Source organism: Callithrix jacchus, chromosome 16 (genome assembly GCF_049354715.1).
Source record: "Callithrix jacchus isolate 240 chromosome 16, calJac240_pri, whole genome shotgun sequence".
NCBI lineage: Eukaryota > Metazoa > Chordata > Mammalia > Primates > Cebidae > Callithrix > Callithrix jacchus.
This window is the reverse complement of record NC_133517.1, coordinates 76985062-77006384: the sequence shown is the minus strand read 5'-3', so window position 1 is coordinate 77006384 and position 21323 is coordinate 76985062. Positions and strand designations below refer to the sequence as shown.

The 21323-nt window shown below is 41.8% G+C and overlaps 1 protein-coding gene across 3 annotated transcripts in view; it reads right to left on the bottom strand.

The window, feature by feature from the left end:
• Nucleotides 1-14357: 14357 nt before the first annotated feature.
• Nucleotides 14358-21323, bottom strand: part of MRPL13 (mitochondrial ribosomal protein L13) — a 68571-nt gene continuing 61605 nt past the window's right edge. For all 3 annotated transcript variants that reach the window (XM_054246783.2, XM_054246784.2, XM_002759273.6), the window contains exon 7: nucleotides 14358-14953. In XM_054246783.2, the coding sequence (XP_054102758.1) occupies nucleotides 14932-14953 (22 nt within the window). In that variant the 3' untranslated portion in view covers nucleotides 14358-14931. The remainder of the gene's footprint in view (nucleotides 14954-21323) is intronic.

The window sequence follows — 21323 nt, the reverse complement described above, 5'->3', positions numbered from 1 at the left end:
AATTATTTATCTGGTAATTCAATGGTTTCATCTTTGTTTAGCTTCATTGCTAGAGGAATAGTGTGATCTTTTGGGGGTGTTATAAAACTCTGTTTGTCACATTACCAGAATTAATTGCCTGGTTCTTCCTCATTTGGATAGATTATTTCTTCTCATTATTATTGAATTTGTGTTTAATTTGACTGTTTTTTGTTAATTTCTTTTTTCCCCCTCAAGAATGTGACTTTAATGTTTATAGTTTATTGCACCCTAATTCAGTTCTTGGTGGTTTCACAGGTGAAGACTCTATATAAGTTCCTTGGTTATAGAGAGTCTTTGTAGCTTTCTCAGATGCTGGTTGCAGTAGCAGTGTGCTTAGTGTGTCACCAAGTTCACTGTATCCTGTAGGGTTGGAATGGCAGAGGTCTCTTGAAACTTATGATGTGCACTATTTATTTGTTTATTTATTTATTTTTCTCCCCAGTATTTTATTTACTGGGTTGAATAGCTCAGGCTTCAGGCCAATAGGAGAGGTGTCCATGGGTAAAAACTGGCTGTGGGCAAAGCAGGTGGGTAAATGCAATATGCAATGGTGGACAGAGGTCCTAACCTTGACAGAGGTGGCTGGGTGAACTCTCAGGAAGACACACTGAGGTCTTATCAGAGGAAAGGACCAAAGCCACCTCAGCTCCTCTGCCAGGCCAGCAGGAAAGCTATCCTCCTCTCAGACTAGCTCCTGACTCAGTGTTCTGGATATTCAGATCAGACAGGCACCTTTTTTTCATCTGCAGAAATACTGATGTCCCAGGTAGAGAGGAATTGTAACTCTACCTCTCTCACAAGCCTACACCTGGCAGGTGCTGTTCCTGTGGGATGCAGTCATCCAAAGTGTTCCAGTAAGGCTATCTACAGGTGCATCCCTGCCGAGGTCCCATGGGAAAAGTCCCAGCTGTGTCAGCAGTGGTGGATGAGGGGAAAGGTAAATCTTCTCCAGGACCCTTCACAAGCACCAGAGCTACCCAATTGTTGGTGTAGAGCTACACACTTTCCCTAGTGAGCTCAGCACTGCAGTTGTGCCTCTGCTGAAAGAAACTTATCACCATTGGAAAGATCTGGGACACAAGGGCTGCTGTCTTGTTTGTTGTTGTTGTTGTTTTGTTGTTCCACAGGGTGTTTCCTTGATGTGTTGTACTTCCTGTTCCTCTAGGAGGAGGAATCCCTGAGAACCAGAGACCAATGTAAATGCTATTGCTCCTCTCGGTCTTCCACACTTCAGGCTGGTGCTGGGAAATGTTTGCAAGGGATCCAGAGATGTGATCTGTCCTCAAATCTCCCAGCAGTGGGTACCAGCAGCAGCTCTGATGGGGGTGGCAGGTTAGTGATGCAGACTCTGAGATTCCTTGGTTACAGGTAGTCTCCGTATATTGGTGTTCTCAAATGCTGGTTGTAGCAGTAATGAACTGTCACATGGACAGACTCAAGATCCCCTACTTAGCCACAGTGGTGCAGGCAATGGTGATAGCTGAGATCATGAACAAGTTTTCTCCTTCCTGGGCACTGTGTTATTGCACTTGGAGATGCTGTAAAGAACTGTGTCAGTTGGCCTCCAGCCAGGAGGTGGCACTTGCAAAAGAATACCAGTTAGCTACTTGGGAGGCTGAGGAAGGAGAATTCCTTGAACCCAGGAGGCAGGGGTTGCAGTGAGCCAAGGTCCTGCCACTGCACTCCAGCCTGGTGCCTGGTAACGGAGTGAGACTGTCTTAAAAAAAAAAAAAAAAAAAGAGAGAGAGAATACTAGCTGCAGTGGCAGGGGTGGGATTTGTGTTTGCCTTACATTGGTCTGGGTAGTGATTTATTGGATTCTTCCCCAAAGTACAGGCAATGAAAGCAAAAATGGACAAATGAGATTGCATTAAACTAAAAATCTTATGCACAGCAAAGGAAATAGTTAACAGCAAAAAACGCAACCCACAGATTGGGAGAAAATATTTGCAAACCATACATTGTACAAGGGGATAAGATCAAAAACATATAAGCAACCAAGAAACAAGAAAACAAATGACCCTATTTAAAAATGGGCAAAAGATCTGAACAGTTTTTTCTCAAAAGAAGACCAAATGGCCAACAATCAGTTTTTTGAATGAAGTGAGTTAAAGAAAGATGACTGTGACCTATTATCTTGTTTTTCATTCTTTCTAACTGCCTTTAAGCAGAAATATAACCTTTTTTTGATTTGTTAATTATCTCCCTTTATAACAAAGTTGTTTATATGGCCCCAGATGAAACTGGCCAATTGTGTTCATGCTGCATTAGATTTGTAGTTATCTTCAACCCCTGCAAGTACTTGTCAGTTTTTAGTTCTCTGGAAAGCAGATGATTATTGGGATGTTAACATTAAGCCGTTGTTTCTTTTGTCTTCAGTGTTATCTGCTGTATATGTCAATGTGGTTACTTTAGGCCCCACAGCTGTTGCAGTATCACATATTCTCTTATTGTAAAAGTATGCAATATATAAGCCTTTTCCTTCCCTATTGCTTATAATAGGATACTTACTCATGTTTTACTGAGAAAGTACATAAATGCAGCAGGATATTTCACAGAGGGCAATGCACTTGAATAAAATGTGGTAAGAGAGATAAGGTATATTGTGTATTCTTCCCAGGTCATTATGCTCAGTTGGATGGTGTGTTTCACATTTACTATTATCCAATAGTACAATGTATAATCACCTGGTGAAAATGGCTTATGGCCAAGAAGGATTTTGGCTTTGGTGATTGATTGTTTATCTGCACTAATGTGTACATTGAGGACACATTTGGTAACAGAAAACATATGCTAGCTTTCTTGTTCTTTCCAATGTTTGGAATAATTTGAGTTTCCTTCTTTTTCTATAAGAATCTATATTATTTTTAAAGGTTCTCTTCTGTTTCTTCTATAAATTTTACTTTGGTAGGAGCTGCTATTCTAGGGTCCAGCTTGTCTTCCTCCCTCAGATTGCTGAGTTCCATACAGTGGGTCGTGATGGTTATTTAGCTACTTGAGGTTGTATTCTGTCAGGGTATGTACAGATTGGGCAGTTAAACTCTCAGGCAATGACAAATAGGTTGGCAGTGGGAGATGTAATCGTTTTTGCCTCTAAGCTGTTGCACTATCTTGGCTCAAAGCCTCTCTGAAAAAAAAGTTAAGTAAAATTTTTAAAATAAACTTTTCTGCTTCAGTTTTCTCTGAATGCAAAATGGCATTATCTCCCAATAGCAAGGAGTAGGAGTAATTCAGTCCACCAATATAGCCTCTGGTTAGGTCTACATGAATCAGCAGAACCTCTCACACACAAGTGAGAGTGAGGTTTATGGTGATTATTCTCAATATTCTTATTGAATACTTCATATTATAATGACTTGGCTCAATATTCTTATAGACCATGTCTCTACGATCTTACTTGCTCAGTCAAGTTTTGTTAAAAACAAGGACCTTTCTTCAGTGATCCTTCTACCATCCAGCAAATATGTGGCAGGCACTATTCTAGGTGCTTAGTATATACTGGGCAAAAATTCCTATTAAAGCTGCTCATCAGGAACTGGAGGCTTATTTTGTAATGGCTTACTCCCCTAAAATTACTCCATCAAAAGTAAGAAGGGGAGCTTCTTTTTGTCTAACACCTTAAAATGTAACTGAGACTTCCTTCTATATGGTAGTTGTTAACCTGTTTTGGGTTATGCTTACTTTGTTAAAGAATTTGTCATACAGAAATATACTTACCTTTTCTCATCTAGCAGTGGCTAAGTCCATGGGCTTTAAAGCCCAACTGCCTGGATGCAAATCCTGATTTACCTTGGCAAAATTACTTAATTTATGGCTGCTTCAGTGTGTCCCCTTTAAATGGGGAGGATAACAGTATCTCCTATCACCTGCGTCACTCAAGTAAAGAGACCACCAGGCAGGCTTTCTGTGAGCAACATAGCATTTTATTCACCCAGGTGTGGGCAGGCTGAGTCCGAAAAGAGATTAAGCCAAGGGCAGTGTGATAAAAATTGATTTTATAGGTTGGGGCAAGTGGTCAGTTAAAGGTGGTAATCTATTTAAGGGAGGGGAAGAGAATCATGCGATGCATAGTCACAAAGGTAGGGGTTATCAATTACTAACAGTCATGATCAGAAGGGTGGGGTTATTTATTGCAAGCAGAGGGGAGGGTGAGGTAAATTACATAGTTACAGGGATGGGGGTCTCGAGAAACCCAATGCAAACCTGAGCAGGAACAATGGTTGAAGTTTGTAGGGGGAGAGCAATCAGTTGAGGCAGAAACCAGTTGTTTCACTTCTCTTTGTGGTCATCTGGTTACTTAAGACTTTCTGGCTCCTGGAGACCATCCAGAGGTATATGTGTGGGTCACCAAGGCTATAATGGTTAGGCTTGGACTTGGAGGCCTGGCATTCCCATCTTTTTATATATGTATAAAGAAAAAAGTTAGAGAAGGGAGACGGGCGATGTTTCTCATGGCTTCTTTGAGCGTGACAGGGGTCTGTGTGGACACCTAAAAAGTCTGTGATTTTTGTAGTTTAGAGGAAGCCTTGGGCCAAGGTTGGAGGGAGGTGGTCTCAGAAGACTTGAAAGGGATGTGTGCAGGTTCTGGAGAGGTGTCAGGCTGCGTTTTGACATTGGCCGGATGTTGCCTGGAGTTCATGAGCAATGGGCTGGTGTTACTGGTTGATCCTAGAAGGGCAAAGGCTGTGAAAGAGGACTGAGGATAAGACAGACAAATAAACAGGGAGGGTTGGCAAGGTGTCTTGTCTTAAGCGGCTGAGAGGTCCTGAGACAGAAGTTGATACTGTGGGGTGGTTGAAAAGCAGCATTTGCCATATAGAGTGATTAGTGATGGCCTGGATACAGTTTTGAAGGAATTGAGACACTAATCAGAAAATGCAAGGTCTGAATAAGAGGAGAAGGAAGACAGGTATTGGGGGAGTAAGGATTGGAAAAAGCCATGACATTCAGCTAGAAAATGGCCAGGCGGGTTTGGCATAGTTATTTGCCTGATTAGCAAACTTCTGGGCCTTGTCTTTGAGCCTTCTGATATTATTTTAAACTAAGCTAGACTGATTTAAGTAAAAACAGCATTCCTCATTTAGAAACATACAGAGTCCTCCCTTTTCTGCAGTGAGTTGAGGCCATGATGGTTTTGAAGGACAACAGCAGCTCAAGAGTCTATTTGAGCCTGAAGGATGGACATGGTAATAAATATGTCTGTAATGCTAGCAGATAAATCAGTAGACAGACTGTGGAATGTTGTGACAGAGGTGGTGACTTCTGCTATGCCAGTTCCCGGGCCCACAGTGGAGGCTGCGAGCATATGCCTATGAGTAATGAAATTAGCTGGATGACTCTTTTTTGTTGAGTAGACGTCATTAGGGGGACGGGCAGTTGTTCATTACCATTGGCAAATTGGATTCTAGGAATAAGGAAGACTAAGGCAGTACATAAGCACATATAGGTGGGGGAGCCACATAAGACAAGGCCTGGGGCAAGGCAGAACTGGAAAAGTTGGGTGATAAGGTGGGAGGGAGCATTGAAAGGGGAGTCAGATGCCCATACTCTTAAAGATCCAGCAAGCATAGCAGCTGTTAGAGGTTGAAAGGGAGATTGATGGGGTAACTATGTAGAGGGGGTGGTTTGATTTTATTAACAAAATCTAAAAATATACCCAAAAGTAGAGAGCATCAACATAAAGAAGAATTTACATCAATGAATGGATAAAATAGCCAGTTAACATCAAATGGCAGTAACCCTAAATTTAAATCGACTAAATCCCCCAATCAAAAGATACAGCCAAAACATAACGGTGTGCTGCATCCAGACCAATTTCACATCCAAAGATACACAAAGACTCAAAACAAAGGGATGGAGAAAGATTTACCCACCAAATGGAGAGCATAAATAAATAAATAAATAAAAAGCAGGAGTCGCAATTCTCGCATCTGATAAAATAGATTTCAAAGCAACAAAGATATAGTGGTAAAAGGATCAATGCAACAATAAGAGCTAACGATCCTAACACCCAGATACATAAGACCCATAAAGAGTTTTAGATTTAATGAGACAGAAAATTAATAAAGATATCCAGGACTTGAACTCAGATCTGGAACAAGTAAACTTAATAAATATTTATAGAGCTCTCCACTTCAAATACACAAAATAGACATTCTCCACTTTAAATACACAAAATATTGATCGGCCATTATTAATACCCATTTTTAGAATAAAGCAACATTCCCATTCTCTCTCCCTCTTTTTCTTTCTCTTTCTTCCTCTCTTTCACTCCTTTTTTTTCCTTCCTTCTCTCCTAAAAAAAAAAAAAGAGAAGGAACATATGCATGGAGTTTTGAGAACAAGTATTAATTGGGTGAAGGCACTTGGGAAAGGAGGCAAATTAGAAGAAATGACTTGCTCAAGAATCTGAGAGCAAATCAGTGTGGCAAAAAAAAAAATTTATTAACAAATAGTCTGCTACTATCATTTGTAGGACCAGGTATGAGTAAGAATGAAGAGGGGCTGGAAGGAGAATCTGAGGAAGAGGGAGAAGGTAGCCAAAGATGGACTTGGAGACAGGGAACGTGCTGACTTGAACAGTAAAGACTCTTAATATTTTTGAGCTTATTAGTAGTGATAGAGGGTTTGTCAGTAAAGTGAAGTGAGAAGCGTAGCAGCTTGTGGGTATGAAATGTCTGAGGAGGTCTTGCTGAACTTGGCTAAGAAGTAAAGAAGTTCCCTGGGAAGGTAGAGATGGGGACTGTTAAAAGAGGTATGGAGGTGTAGGGAGATGGAAGAGGTAGCCCGGTAGGCCAGCAGGGCAGGAATTGCTGTATAAGAAGAGGAAGAAAGGGAGATGCAGAGCCAGCAATTTTTTGTCAACAATGGGTTGGAATTGGTGAGGAGGGAATGGGTTAGATGGATGGTATGTTGAAGGTAATTAGGAAGGGATAGAGAGTGACAGAATGGGACTGAGAATAACAGTGAGTAGAAAAGTAAAGGAGTGGACTTCATTAGAGTGAAAGAATTGGAGTATCCCTTACCACCTAAGGTTATTTATCCACTCAAGGAGGGAGTCAAGGGTGGAGGTTCATGCGTAGAACCAAGAGATGTCGATCATCTTGGCCAACATGGTGAAACCCTGTCTCTACTCAAAATACAAAAATTAGCTGGGCGTGGTGGCATGTGCCTGTAGCCCCAGCTACTCGGGAGGCTGAGGCAGGAGAACTGCTTGAACCCGGGAGGCGGAGGTTGCAGTGAGCCGAGATTGTGCCACTGCACTCCAGCCTGGCGCCTGGTGACAAAGTGAGACTCTGTCTCAAAAAAAAAAAAAAAAAAAGAGAACCAAGAGATGTCAGATAAAGTGGTCTGGAGGAAAACAGTAACCGCAAAGCAAGCAGGCATAGGACATTTAAATGCAGATGAGAAGGATGATTAGAGGTATGATTAGACAGAAAGCAACAGAAACAGAGAGCTTGTGAGGTGTAGACCAAGTTTCAGGAGTGACTGTGTAGAGTCCTGTTGCAAATAGTAAAGTGAAGAGAAGGATTCCTGTCAATGTTAGAATATAAACTAAACTCGTGGTTTGTGTCTACTTTTCAGGAATTCAAGTTAGCTTAAGAGAAGTAGGAGAGAGTACTTGCGACTTCCAAGAGGAGGTGGATGGGCTAGCCTGGTCTTCTGATGGGCACAGTTTAATCCTAGACTGTGAACCCAGTGGGGAGGGTCTTGTAGATGAACAGCAGTTGGGGTACTGTAGACAACCTGGTAGGGCCCCTTGCACTGAGGCTGTAGAGCTGGAGAGGTTAGATCCTTGACCAGCACTGATCCTCTGGCTAAGGTGTTCTCATTAAGGCCTGGTAGCTGGAGTAAGAGGAGGTTAGCAGCTTGGCAAACTTCCTGCCTAGTTTGTTGGAGAACTAGAAGATAGTTTTCAAGAGGGCTAAAGTCTGGGAGAAGCTTAGGCCCAAGCAAAAAGCAGCGGCCATAGGAAAGTTCAAAGGGGCTGTATCCTGTGGGTTCCCAGTGAGTGGCACAAATTTGGAGAAGAGTAATAGGTAGAAGGGATACCTAGTCCTTCTTTAATTGAAGGGTGAGTTTGGTAAGATGTGTTTTCAGGAGGCCATTAGCTTTCTCTACTTTTCCTAATGACTGTGGGCAGTAAGGGACATGGAGGTTCTATTGAATGCTAAGGGCCTGAGAGACTGCTTGGGTGATTTGGCTAATGAAAGCAGGGCCATTGTCAGATTATATGGAAGTAGGCAGGCCAAATCAGGGAATGATATCATTTAACAGACAAGAAATAACAGCAGTGGCCTTTTCTGTTCCAGTGGGAAAGGCTTCAATCCACCCTGTAAAGGTATCGACCCATACAATAAGATATTTGAATTTTCTGACACGAGGCATATGAGTAAAGCCAATTTACCAATCTTGCATAGGGTAAATCCCCATGCTTGGTGAGTGGGAAAGGGGGGGCGTCTTATTAAAAATCCCTGGGGGTTGGTAGAGTGGCAGATGGAACACTGAGATGTAATTGTTTTAAGGATGGACTTCCATGAAGAGAAGGAGATAAGAGCTTCTAAGAATTAGGCCAAAGGCTTATATCCCACATGAAAATAGTTAATGGAAAGAAGAGAAGATAGCGTGGGCTTGTGAGGCAGGAAGAAGGAATTTTCCTTGATCCAAAAACCAACTGCCTTGAATGGGAAGCGATCAATAGATTAAGGATTCAGAAGGAGAGTAGGTAGGAGTAATTGATGAAAAAGAAAAATATTGTCTGCTAGGAGGGAATATTGGTGTGTTTGCTGCCTTTTTAGCTGTTTCCTTGGCAAAAGCATTTCCTTGGGCAATGGGATCTAAAGTTTTTTGGTGTCTTTTACAGTGGATGACTCCAGCCTTGGCTGGGAGAAGGGCAGCTTTAAGGAGAGCTTGTATTAAAGAAGCATTGATAATAGATCCCTGCATAGTGAGAAAGCCACTTTCTGCCCATATGGCAGCATGGTGGTGTAGGATGTGGAAGGTGTATTTAGAGTCAGTATAGACATTTACATGTAGTCCCTTAGCAAGAGTAAGAGCATGGCTTGAAGCAATTAGTTCTGCTTGCTGAGATGTGGTAGAGGGAGGGAGTGAAGCAGCCTCAATGATGGGTGAGTGGGAAACAACCGCATAACCAGCTTTAGCCGGTGTCAACTGACTGGGCTTTGAAGAATTGCCATCAATAAAGCAGGTGTGGTCTGGACCTGGAATGGGAAAGAGAGAAACATGTGGAAAGGGGGAGGATGCTATATGGATTAGGGAGATACAGTCATGGGGTTTGGAGCTTGTGTTTATGTTTGGTATTACATGAGAGGCTGGATTAATATCGAGGCCGTGTGCAATAGCCACAGTGGGAGTTTCAATAAAGAGTGGCTAAAGTTGGATAAGATGTGGGGCAGATAACAGATGTGGGAGATGCAAAGAGGTGACTAAAGCCTGAAGGCTGTGAGAGCTGTATAGAGTGAGAGAGGCATAGCCTGTTGATTTTGAAAGCCTCAAGAAGGAGCAGAGCAGAGGCAGCTGCTGCACGCAGGTATGAGGACCCACCAAGGACAGTGAGATTAAGTTGTTCAGAGATGATGACAACAGGATATGGACCTGGCTCTTGTGTAAGACCTCCAACTGCACGACCCTGAATTTCAGCAGTGGATAATGAAAAGGGGAGATGAGTTTGGGAGAGCTACTGTGGGGGCAGTTTCTAGAGCTGTCTTTAAAGAGTGAAAGGAGGAGTGAGGAAAGGATTTAGAATCCATGCGGTCGGATAAGTTTCCCTTGGTGAGCTTAGAGGTTTGGTTAGAATGGCAAAACTTGGTATCCAAAGGCGAAAGTATCCGCCTACACCTGGGGAAGAGAGGAGCTGCTGTTTGATAGAGGAAGTTGGGGTTGAGGAGATTAACTGGATATGGTTGGTGGGGAGAGCACGGGTGTTCTGTTGGAGGATGATGGCCAGCTAGGTGACAGACGGAGAAGAAATGTGGGGCTTAGAAGGGGACATGCGATCTCCATTTAAGAATAGGTGCTGAAGAAGGAGAGTATCTTGCTGAGAAGCTTCATAAGAGGGGCTGCGCAGGAGGACGTCGTCCACGTATTAAATAAGGTGAGAAGTTGAGGGACAGAAAGAGAGCAGGCTGTGATCGAGGGCCTGACTGAAGTAGTGTGAGCTGTCCCTGAAGCCCTGAGGCAGGACAGTGCAGGTGAGTTGTGACTGGTGGGTGTCAGGGTCAGTCCAAGTGAAGGCAAATAGAGGGTGGGAGGAGGGGTGGAAGGGGATGGTAAAAAAGACATCTTTGAGATCGAGTACAGAATAATGGGTAGTGGAGGGAGGAACTGAAAACAGGAGAGTATACGGGTTTGGCACTACAAGACGGAGAGGAAGGACAATTTGATTGATAAGGTGAAGGTCTTGGACCAGCCGGTAAGATTTGTCTGGTTTCTGGACAGGCAGGATAGGAGAGTTGTAAGGAGCGTTAGTCGGCTTTAGGAGACCATGTTGTAATAAACGGGTGGTAACAGATTTTAGTTCTTTTAGAGCTTGTTGGTGAATGGGGTATTGGTGTTGGGCAGGATAGGGGTGATTGGGTTTTAGGGGATAGTGACAGTGCATAGTCAGTTACTGAGGATGGAGTAGAGGTGTCCCATACCTGCGGGTTGAGGTGAGGAGACGTGATGGGAGGCTGTGCGGTGGCTTTGGGTCAGGTAAGAGGGCAGCTATGAGATGTGGCAGTAGTCTTGGAATAGTCAGGGCAGCAGATAACTTAGTTAAAATATCTCACCCTAATAAGGGAATGGGGCATGTGGGATGACTAGGAAGGAGTGAGTAAAGGAGTGTTGGCCAAGCTGACACCAGAGTTGGGGGTTCTGAGAGGTTTTGAAGTCTGGCTGTCAATTCCCACAACAGTTTACGGGCTACGGAAACAGGGCCTTGAAAAGAAGGTAATAAGGTAATGTGGAATGGGTGGCCCCCATATCTACAAAGGGGATGGACTTACCCTCCATGCAAGAGTTACCCAAAGCTCAGAGTCCGTGACAGTCCAGGGGGTTTCTGAAGTAGTTGGGCAGCGTCCATCTTCAGTTGCTAAGCTGAGAAGTTCTGGAAAGAAATTAGCTGGAGAATATTGGGTTTGAACTCCAGGAACTTTGGGAGTGGCTGTAATATGAGCCACACAGTCCGATTTTCAGTGGAGTTCCCCACAGACAGGACTGGCATAGAGGAGGCCTTGGGCTGTGAGCATTCATTAGCCCGGAGTCCAAGCTTTTGGCATTTGAAGCAGGATGGAGCCCCAGGCTGTGGGGACTCCCTGGCCCAGTAGCCAGTTTTCTGGCATTTGAAGCAAGGCCCTGGAGGAGGATGGCTTGATGGAGCACCCGATTACAGTAGCCTCAATGCCTGGAAGTTTCTCCTCCCTGAAACAGGGCTGGGGTTTGCCTTACCACGGAAGCAAGCAATTGCAGTTCTTGCCACTAGGCTGTTTCCTCCCTATTAAACACCTTGAAGGTGAGTTGATTAATTCCTGTTGTGGAGTTTGAGGGCCTGAATCTAGTTTTTGAAGTTTTTTCCTAATGTCTGGGGCAGATTGGGTAATAAAATGCATATTGAGAATAAAGTGATCCTCTGGCCCCTCTGCGTCTAGCGCTGTAAAGCATCTAAGTTCCTGCCAGGTGGGCCATAATTGGGCAGGATTTTCATGTTTGCCCTGGGTTGTTTCTTTAAGCTTGTCATAATTACTGGTTTTGTAAGCTGCCTGCTTAAGTCCCTCAACTAAAGAAGAGATCATATAGTCATGCTTGGCGATGTCAGGCAAGCCCACCTGGTATTGCCACTGGGGTTCTTCCGTAGGTACCACTCTGATGCCCTCTTGGAGGGCTGGTTCATGGTGTCTGCGGGTGTCGGCATAAGATTGAACTAGAGTATAAACATTATTTCATTCATCTGGAGAAAGAGTAGAGGTTAGAATGACATTTAAGTCATTCCAGGTTAAACTGTAGGACTGAGTTAGATATTGGAACTCTTGGATATATTTAGTGGAATCTGATGAGAAAGATCCCGAGTGCTGACCAATTTGGGACAGATCAGAAAGAGAAAAGGAACATGCACCCTGACTATGCCCTGGCTCCAGCCACCTCTTGAAGGGGAAACTGTTGGGTGGGGGAGGGGGAGCTAGTTTTAAGGTTGAATTGTGTCCTGGAGCAGGTGTGGGGTAAGTGACAGAGGAGGTATAAGAAGGAGGGGATGGGGCAATGGGGAGATTAGGGTTCAGTTATGCCTGATGAGGAGCAGCCTGAGGGGGAAGGGAAAGGTCAGAGGGCCTATTGAGTGAAGAATCTGGATTGGCAGTAGGGACGGGGGCACGGGTGGGTGAGAAAGAAGGAGAACATAAGAGGGGTCACATTGGAAGCAGAGGCTGGGAAGGGAGCAAAGTGAAAAATGCCTGGACGTAGGGGACTTCAGACCATTTGCCCATTTTATGATAAAAGTTGTCTAGATCCAGCAGGATAGAAAAATCAAAGGTGCTGTTTTCTGGCCATTTAGAGCCATTGTCCAATTTACACTGTGGCCAAGTGGTATTGCAGAGGAAAATAAGATGCTTAAGTTTTAGGTAAGGTGATAGCTGGAGAGGTTTGAAGTTTTTTATAACGAAGGCTATGAGAGGAGGGAGGAAAAGAGGGAGGGAGGTTGCCCATAGTTTAAGAAGAGTGGTGGAGACAAGGAAAGTGAGTGCGTGACCAAGCAGTTTGGCAGGTGTCCCAGACTAAACCTTGGTCTGTACCTGGGGCGAATCAGTCAAAGGGGGCATCCCCTGCGTTGATCCATCACCCTAGGAGTGTGAGTTGCCAGAGCAGATGTCTCCACAATGATCAGTCACTGAAGAAAACGAGTCGAGTGAGTGATCAAAGCAGACATCTCTGCAATGATCGGTCACTGAGGGAAGACTGTCTTCCCAGTTCCATGCCTTACGTAGGATGTTTTCTGGTCATGAACCTCATGGAAAGTCCTGTATTTCTTGTCTCCACTGAAAGGGAGAGGAAAATGAAACTGAAAGGAGAAGGAAGCTGACAGGTAGCGAGAAGGGCTAAAGAGAAGAGTTGAGGCAAACCGCTGACCTGATCTAAGGATGGTGAGTGTATCCGTAGGCTGGTCTCATGAGCCCAGGTTGTAGGAAGGTCTCTTCACAGACGGAGCACAAGGAATAGGGACAGGGGGTTTGGTCTCCCATAGGAGTTCCCCCATTCCGGGTGTTGGCACCAAATGTCACGCACGTCACTCACATAAAGAGACTACTAGGTAGGTTTTGTATGAACAACATGGCTATTCACCGGGTGCGAGTGGGTGAGTCTGAAAAAAGACTAAGCTAAGGGTGGTGGGAGAGGAGTTGATTTTATAGGTTGAGGCAAGTGGTCAGTTAGAGGTAGTAATCTATTTTAGGTAGGGGAAGGGTGTCATGGGATGCATGGTCACAAGAGTAGGGGTTATCTATTACAAACAGGCATGCTCATAAGGGTGGGGGTGATTGGTTGCAAGCATAGGGGAGGGTGAGGTAAATTACATAGTTATAGGGGTGGGGGTCTCAAGAAACCCAGTGTCCAGGGGTGAAATTCCACAAGGCTGAGCAGGAACAATGGTTGAAGTTTGTAGGGGGAGAGCAATCAGTTGAGGCAGAAACCATGTTTCACTTCTCTTTGTGGTCATCTGGTTACTTAAGACTTTCTGGCTCCTGGGGACCATCCAGAGATGTACGTGCAGCTCACCAAGGCTATAATGTCCAGGCTTGGACTTGGAGGTCTGACACCTCCATTACAGTATGTAGTACTGAATGCTTCACATAAGGTGGTTATGCCTGGCACATAGCAGATGGACTAGCAATACGTCATATTTAATGCAGTTATTAAACATGTTCACATCATAATTCACAGTTATATCAGCACTTTGGACAACCAGTTTTACTTGTTTACAAATCTATCTACACTTGCATGCCATTCTACGATAGACTCTTCAATGGGGCAAAGAAGTGTTGGGGGTGACTTGTGTAGCACTGTGCCTGGCATATAGCAGTACTCAGTATATGTTTGCGGAATGAATGGGAAAGTTGGTCTGAAATTCACTCCTTGATTGGCTAGGGCAGAAGAAAAAAATACCACCATAAAATGCCCAAATCCAGTGGCTCAGTTAACTTAATTTCTAGAGCAGATATTTTACAAACAGTAGTCATCCTAGCACCCCAATCTAAGTGCCAGTACAGAGATGAATGGAAGCCAGTAAGACAGATATGGAAAAACAGTATGGAAAGTCTACAAACAGAATCAGAGGCAGGGAAGAGAGATTTCTAACGAGCAGACAGGCATTATTTATTTTGGCGTCATGAGGGGCCAAGAGGATACATGGGACACAGAAAAAGATAACAGTTTATAAATATTTCAGGGCAGACTTTATCCTAGTAAGCTGCAAGTATGAATTTAGATGAATGACAGGTTAGATAAAAAAGCCACAGAAATGAAAAGTGAAGGAAAGGCTTGTTCACAGGGAGCAAGAATGGTGACCTGGAACTTGCGAAAAATCTGTATGAAGAGTCATTTTTGGAATATGAAACTGCAATTCTATACACAGGATCTGTTTTTTGTCATTAAATGCAAGACTAAATAACCATGTAAGTGATTTTATTATTATCAACTATAACATTCAAATCAGATTATGTAAAAACAATTCTATAAAATAGTATATTTTAATACAATTTCCTATTGAAGGAATATACATTCCTGAACTTTCTCCACAAACATTCAGCACATATAACAGGTGCTGAATGGTAGCGGTTGTTTTACTCCATCCTGTAGGTTAGAGAAACTCAACAGAAGAAAGTTTCAATCACTTCACTGTGATTTTCTGAAATTCTTGTTCTCTTATAGCCGAAAATCTTCAGGTCTGAAAGAAAAAAATCAACAAATTTCTTTATGAATCATTATTTCATTTTCTCCTGACTGATGAAGATTATTTTTCCAATTTAAAAATAACTGTTTACCAAGAAATAGCTACAAATACTACATCTAAATTTTTGGTGAAAAACATTAACATCAAATGTTTACAAAGTAGACTAGTTAAGTGAAAATCCCAAAGTCTTTTTGAAAGTATGAATATAAGCCACCTTGTGCCTATATAAGAATGTATTCAGTAACTTAATAACTTGAATTCAATTTCTCTCTTCCATTTTTTTTTTTTTTGAGACAATTTCATTATTATTGCCCAGACTGGAGTGCAAGGGCGTGATCTCAGCTCACTGAAACCTCCACCTTCCAAGTTCAAGTGATTTACCTGCTGCCTCAGCCTCCCGAGTAGCTGGAATTACAGGCAAGTGCCACCACACCCAGCTAATTTTGTACTTTTTTTTTTTTTTTTGTAGAGATGGGGTTTCTCTATGTTGGCCAGGCTGGTCTCAAACTCCCAACCTCAGGTGATCCGCCCGCCTCGGCCTTCCAGAGTGCTGGGATTACAGGCGTGAGCCACCGCACCCCACCTCTCTGCTCCATTTTTAAATATTTTCATAAAGCCCTTATTGAAAAGATTACTATGATCTTTAGGAGTTTAAAAATCATACAAAAACATGGATTTACAGTACAAATGTAAATTCTGAATAATTGATTTTTCCTATTTATATTATTTTATCACATGCAAATTTAATTTTCCTTTTGATCTATATACAAAACAAATGTATAAACACCAATCCTTTAATAGTTTATTTACAAACATATGTTTTTCCTTATTTACCCAATTATAAGATTAACCATGCCTGAGAGTTGCTTTCATTAGTAAAATTTTAAAAATATTCAGAAATATTAAAACTACAGAGAAAATTAAAAATTTGTCCTTTTTGTTTTTTTAAGTAGAGGTACATGTACAGAATGTGCAGGTTTCTTACATAAGTATACATGTGCCATGGTGGTTTGCCATCACCCCATCATATACATTAGTTATTTCTATTCATGCTATCCTCCCCAATTCCCCCACCCCCTGCTATCCCTCCCCTACCCCCGCCTCTGACAGGTTCTGGTGTGTGATGTTCCCCTCCCTGTGTCCATGTGTTCTTATTTTTCAACACCCACTTATGAGTGAGAACATGCTGTGTTTTATTTTCTGTTCTGTGTCAGTTTGCTGAGAATGATGGTTTCCAGCTTCATCCATGACCCTGCAAAGGACATGAACTCATCCTTTTTAATGGCTGCATAGCATTCCATGGTGTTTATGTGCCCCATTTTCTTTATCCAGTCTATCATTGATGGGCATTTGGGTTGGTTCCAAGTCTTTGCTATTGTGAACAGTGCTGCAATAAACATACATGGGCATGTGTCTTTGTAATAGAATGATTTATAATCCTTTGGGTGTATACCCAGTAAGGGACTTGTTGGGTCAAATGGAATTTCTATTTCTAGATCCTTGAGGAATCACCACACTGTCTTCCACAATGGTTGAACTAATTTACACTCCCACCAACAGTGTAAAAGCATTTCTATTTCTCCAAATCCTCTCCAGCATCTGTTGTCTCCTGATTTTTTAATGATTACCATTCTAACTGGTGTGAGACGGTATCTCAATGTGATTTTGATTTGCATCCCTAATGACCAGTGGCTATGAGATTTTTTTCCTATGTTTGTTGGCTGCATAAATGTTTTCTTTTGAGAAGTGTTTGTTCAAATCTTTGCCCACTTTTTGATTGGGTTGTTTTTCTCTTATAAATTTAAGTTCTTTGTAGATTCTGGATATTATCTCTTTGTCAGATAGATAGATTGCAAAAAATCTTTCCCATTCTATTGGTTGCCAATTCACTCTAATGATAGTTTCTATTGCTGTGCAGAAGCTCTTAAGCTTTATTAGATCCCATTTGACTATTTTGACTTTTGTTGCCATTGCTTTTGGTGTTTTAGTCATGAAGTCCTTGCCCAGGCCTATATCCTGAATGGTATTGCCTAGGTTTTCTTCTGGGCTGTTTATGGTGTTAGGTCTTATATTTAAATCTTTAATCCATCTGGAGTTAATTTTTGTATAAGGTGTAAGGAAGGGATCCAGTTTCAACTTTCTGCATATGGCTAGCCAGTTTTCCCAACACCATTTATTAAATAGGGAATCCTTTCCCATTGCTTGTTTTTGTCAGGTTTGCCAAAGATCAGATGGTTGTAGATGTGTGGCATTATTTCTGAGGCCTCTGTTCTGTTCCATTGGTCTATATCTCTGTTTTGGTACCAGTACCATGCTGTTTTGACTACTGTAGCCTTGTATTATAGTTTGAAGTCAGATAGCGTGATGCCTCTAACTTTGTTTTATTGCTTAGCATTGTCTTGGCTATGAGGGCTCTTTTTTGGTTCTATATGAAGTTTAAGGTGTTTTTTTTTTTTTTCCAATTCTGTTAAGAAAGTCAATGGTAGCTTGATGGGGGTACTATTGAATCTATAAATTACTTTGGGCAGTATGGTCATTTTTACAATATTGATTATTCCTAACCATGAGCACAGAATGTTTTTCCATCTGTTTGTGTCCTCTCTTATTTCCTTGAACAGTGGTTTGTGATTATCGTTGAAGAAAGAGATCCTTCACATCCCTTGTAAGTTGTATTCCTAGGTATTTTATTCTCTTTGTAGCAACTGTGAAGGGGAGTTCACTCATAAGCTGGCTCTCTGTTTATCTGCTACTGGTGTACAGGAATGCTTGTGATTTTTGTGTACTGATTTTGTATCCTGAGACTTTGCTGAAGTTTCTTAGGGAGATTTTGGGCTGAGACATTGGGGTCTTCTAAATATACAATCATGTCATCTGCAAATGACATGATTTGTAGACAATTTGACTTCCTCTTTTCCAAACTGAATACCCTTTATTTCTGTTTCTTGCCCGATTGCTCTGGCAAGAACTTCTAATACTATGTTCAATAAGAGTGGTGCAAGAGGGCATCCTTGTCTAGTGCCAGTTTTCAAAGGGCATACTTCCAGTTTATGTCCATTCAGTATATTGGCTGTGGATTTATCATAAATAGCTCTTATTTTGAGATAGGTTCCATTGATACCTTGTTTATTGAGAGTTTTTTAGCATAAAGGGCTGATGAATTTTGTCAGAGGCATTCTCAGCATCTATTGAGATAATCATGTGGTTTTTGTCTTTGGTTCTATTTATGTGATGATGGATTACGTTTATAGACTTGTGTATGTTGAACCAGCCTTGCATCCCCAGGATGAAGCTCACTTGATCATGATGGATAAGCTTTATGATGTGCTGTTGGATTCAGTTTGTCAATATTTTATTGATGATTTTCTCATCAATGTTCATAATGGATGAAATTTTTAAAAAAATTGTTTCTCTGCCAAGTTTTGGTATCAAGATGATGTTGGTCTCATAAAATGAGGTAGGGAGGATTCCCTCTTTTTGTATTATCTGGAATACTTTCAGAAGAAATGGTACCAGCTCTTCTTTGTACCTCTGGTAGAATTCGGCCATGAACCCTTCTGGTCCTGGACTTTTTTTGGTTGGTATGGTATTAATTACTGCCTTAACTTCAGCCCTTGTTATTGGTTTATTCAGGGATTCAACTTCTTCCTGGTTCAGTCCTGGGAGGGTGTAAGTGTCCAGGAATTTATCCATTTCTTCCAGATGTACTGGTTTATGTGCACACCGTTGTTTGTAGTAATCTCTGATGGTTAGTTTGTATTTCTGTGGGATTAGTGGTGATATTCTCTTTATCATTTTTTATTGCATTTATTTGATTCTTCTCTCTTTTCTTCTTTATTAATCCTGCTAGCAGTCAATTTATTTTGTCGATCTTTCAAAAAACCAGTTCCTGGATTTACTAATGTTTTGAAATGTTTTTTATGTCTCTATTTCCTTCATTTCTGCTCTGATCTTAGTTATTTCTTGTCTTCTGCTAGCTTTTGAATTTGTTTGATCTTGCTCCTCCAGTTCTTTTAATCATGATGTTAGGGTGCCGATTTTAGATCTTTCCTCACTTCTCATGTAGGCGTTTAGTGCTATAAATTTCCCTCTAGACACTGCTTTAAATGTGTCCCAGAGATTCTGGTATGTTGTGTCTTCATTCTCATTGTTTCAAATAACATCTTTATTTCTGCCTTCATTTCTTTCTTTCTTTCTTTTTTTTTTTTTGTTTGTCTGAGATGAAGTTTTGCTCTTGTTATCTAGGCTGGAGTGCAATGGCGCGATCTCAGCTCACTGCAACCTCCACCTCCTGTGTTCAGGCAATTCTCCTGCCTCAGCCTCCTGAGTAGCTGGGATTACAGGCATGCACCACCATGCCCAGCTAATTTTGTGTATTTTTAGTAGAGACGGGGTTTCACCAGGTTGACCAAGATCGTCTCGATCTTTGGACCTTGTGATCCACCCGCCTCGGCTTCCCAAAGTGCTGGGATAACAGGCTTGAGCCACCGTGTCCGGCCCTTCTGCCTTCATTTCATTATTTATCCAGCAGTCATTCAGGAGCAGGTTGTTCAGTTTCCATGTAGTTGTGCAGTTTGAGTTAGTTTGTAAATTCTGAGTTCTAATTTGATTGCACTGTGGTCTGAGAGACTGTTATGATTTCTGTTCTTCTTCATTTACTGAGGAGTGTTTGACTTCCAATTATGTCGTCAGTTTTAGAATAAATGCAATGTGGTACTGAGAAGAATGTATATTCTGTGGATTTGGGGTGGAGAGTTCTGTAGATGTCTATTAGGTCTGCTTGGTCCAGATCTAAGTTCAAGTCCTGGATATCCTTGTTAATTTTCTGTCTCATTGATCTGTCTAATATTGGCAGTGGGGTGTTAAAGTCTCCCACTATTATTGTTTGGAGTCTAAGTCTTTTTATAGGTCATTAAAAATCTGCCTTATGTATCTGGGTGCTCCTGTATTGGGTGTATATATATTTAGGATCATTAGCTCTTCTTGTTGCATTGATCCTTTTACCATTATGTAATGCTATTCTTTGTCTCTTTTGATCTTCGTTGGTTTCAAATCTGTTTTTATCAAAGACTAGGTTTGCAGCCTCTGCTTTTTTTTTGCTCTCCATTTGCCTGGTAAATCTTCCTCCATCCCTTTATTTTGAGCCTATGATTGTCTTTGCATGTGAGATGGGTTTCCAAAATACAGCACACCTATGGGTCTTGACTCTTTATCCAATTTGCCAGTCTGCGTCTTTTGATTGGGGTAGTTAGCCCATTTAAGGTTAATATTGTTATGTGTGAATTTGATTCTGCCATTTTGAAGCTAGCTGGATGTTTTGCGCATTCGTTGATGCAGTTTCTTCATGATGTCAATGGTCTTTACAATGAGTTATGTTTTTGCAGTGGCTGGTACTGGTTGTTCATTTCCATGTTTATTGCTTCTTTCAGGAGTTCTTGTAAGGCAGGCCTGGTGGTGACAAAATCTCTCAGCAATTGCCTGTCTGTAAAGGATTTTATTTCTCTTTCACTCAGAAAGCTTAGTTTGGCAGGGTATATAATTCTGGGTTGAAAGTTTTCTTTAAGGATGCTAAATATTGGCCCCCAATCTCTTCTGGCTTGTAGCATTTATGCAGAGAGATATGCTGTGAGTGTGATGGGCTTCCCTTAATGGGTAACCTGACCTTTCTCTCTGGCTGCCCTTAGCACTTTTTCCTTCATTTCAATCCTGGTGAATCTGATGATTATGTGCCTTGGGGTTGCTCTTGTTCAGGAATAGCTTTGTGGTGTTCTCTGTATTTCCCGAACTTGAATGTCGTCCTGCCTTACTAGGTTGTGGAAGTTCTCCTGGATGATATCCTGAAGACTGTTTTTCAACTTGTTTTCATTCTCCTGTTGCTTTCAGGTACACAGATCAAATGTAGATTTGGTCTTTTCAAATAATCTCTTATCTCTTGGAGGCTTTGTTCATTTCTTTTCACTCTTTTTTCTCTAATCTTGCCTTATTGCTTTATTTCATTGAGTTGATCTTCAATCTCTGATATCCTTTCTTGATTGATTCAGCTATTGAAACTTTTGTATGCTTCATGAAGTTCTCATGCTGTGTTTTTTAGCTCCATCAAATTGTTTATGTCCTTCTCTAAGCTGGTTATTCTAGTAAGCATTTCATCTAAACTTTTTCCAAGGTTCTTAGTTTCTTTGCATTGGATTAGAACATAGTCCTTTGGCTGAGAGACGTTTGTTATTATCCACCTTATGAAGCCTACTTCTGTCAGTTCTTCAAACTCATTCTCCATTCTGTTTTGTTCCCTTGCTGGTGAGTTGTTGTGATTCTTTGGAGGATGAGGTGTTTTGGGTTTTGGTGTTTTCAGCCTTTTTGCACTGGTTTC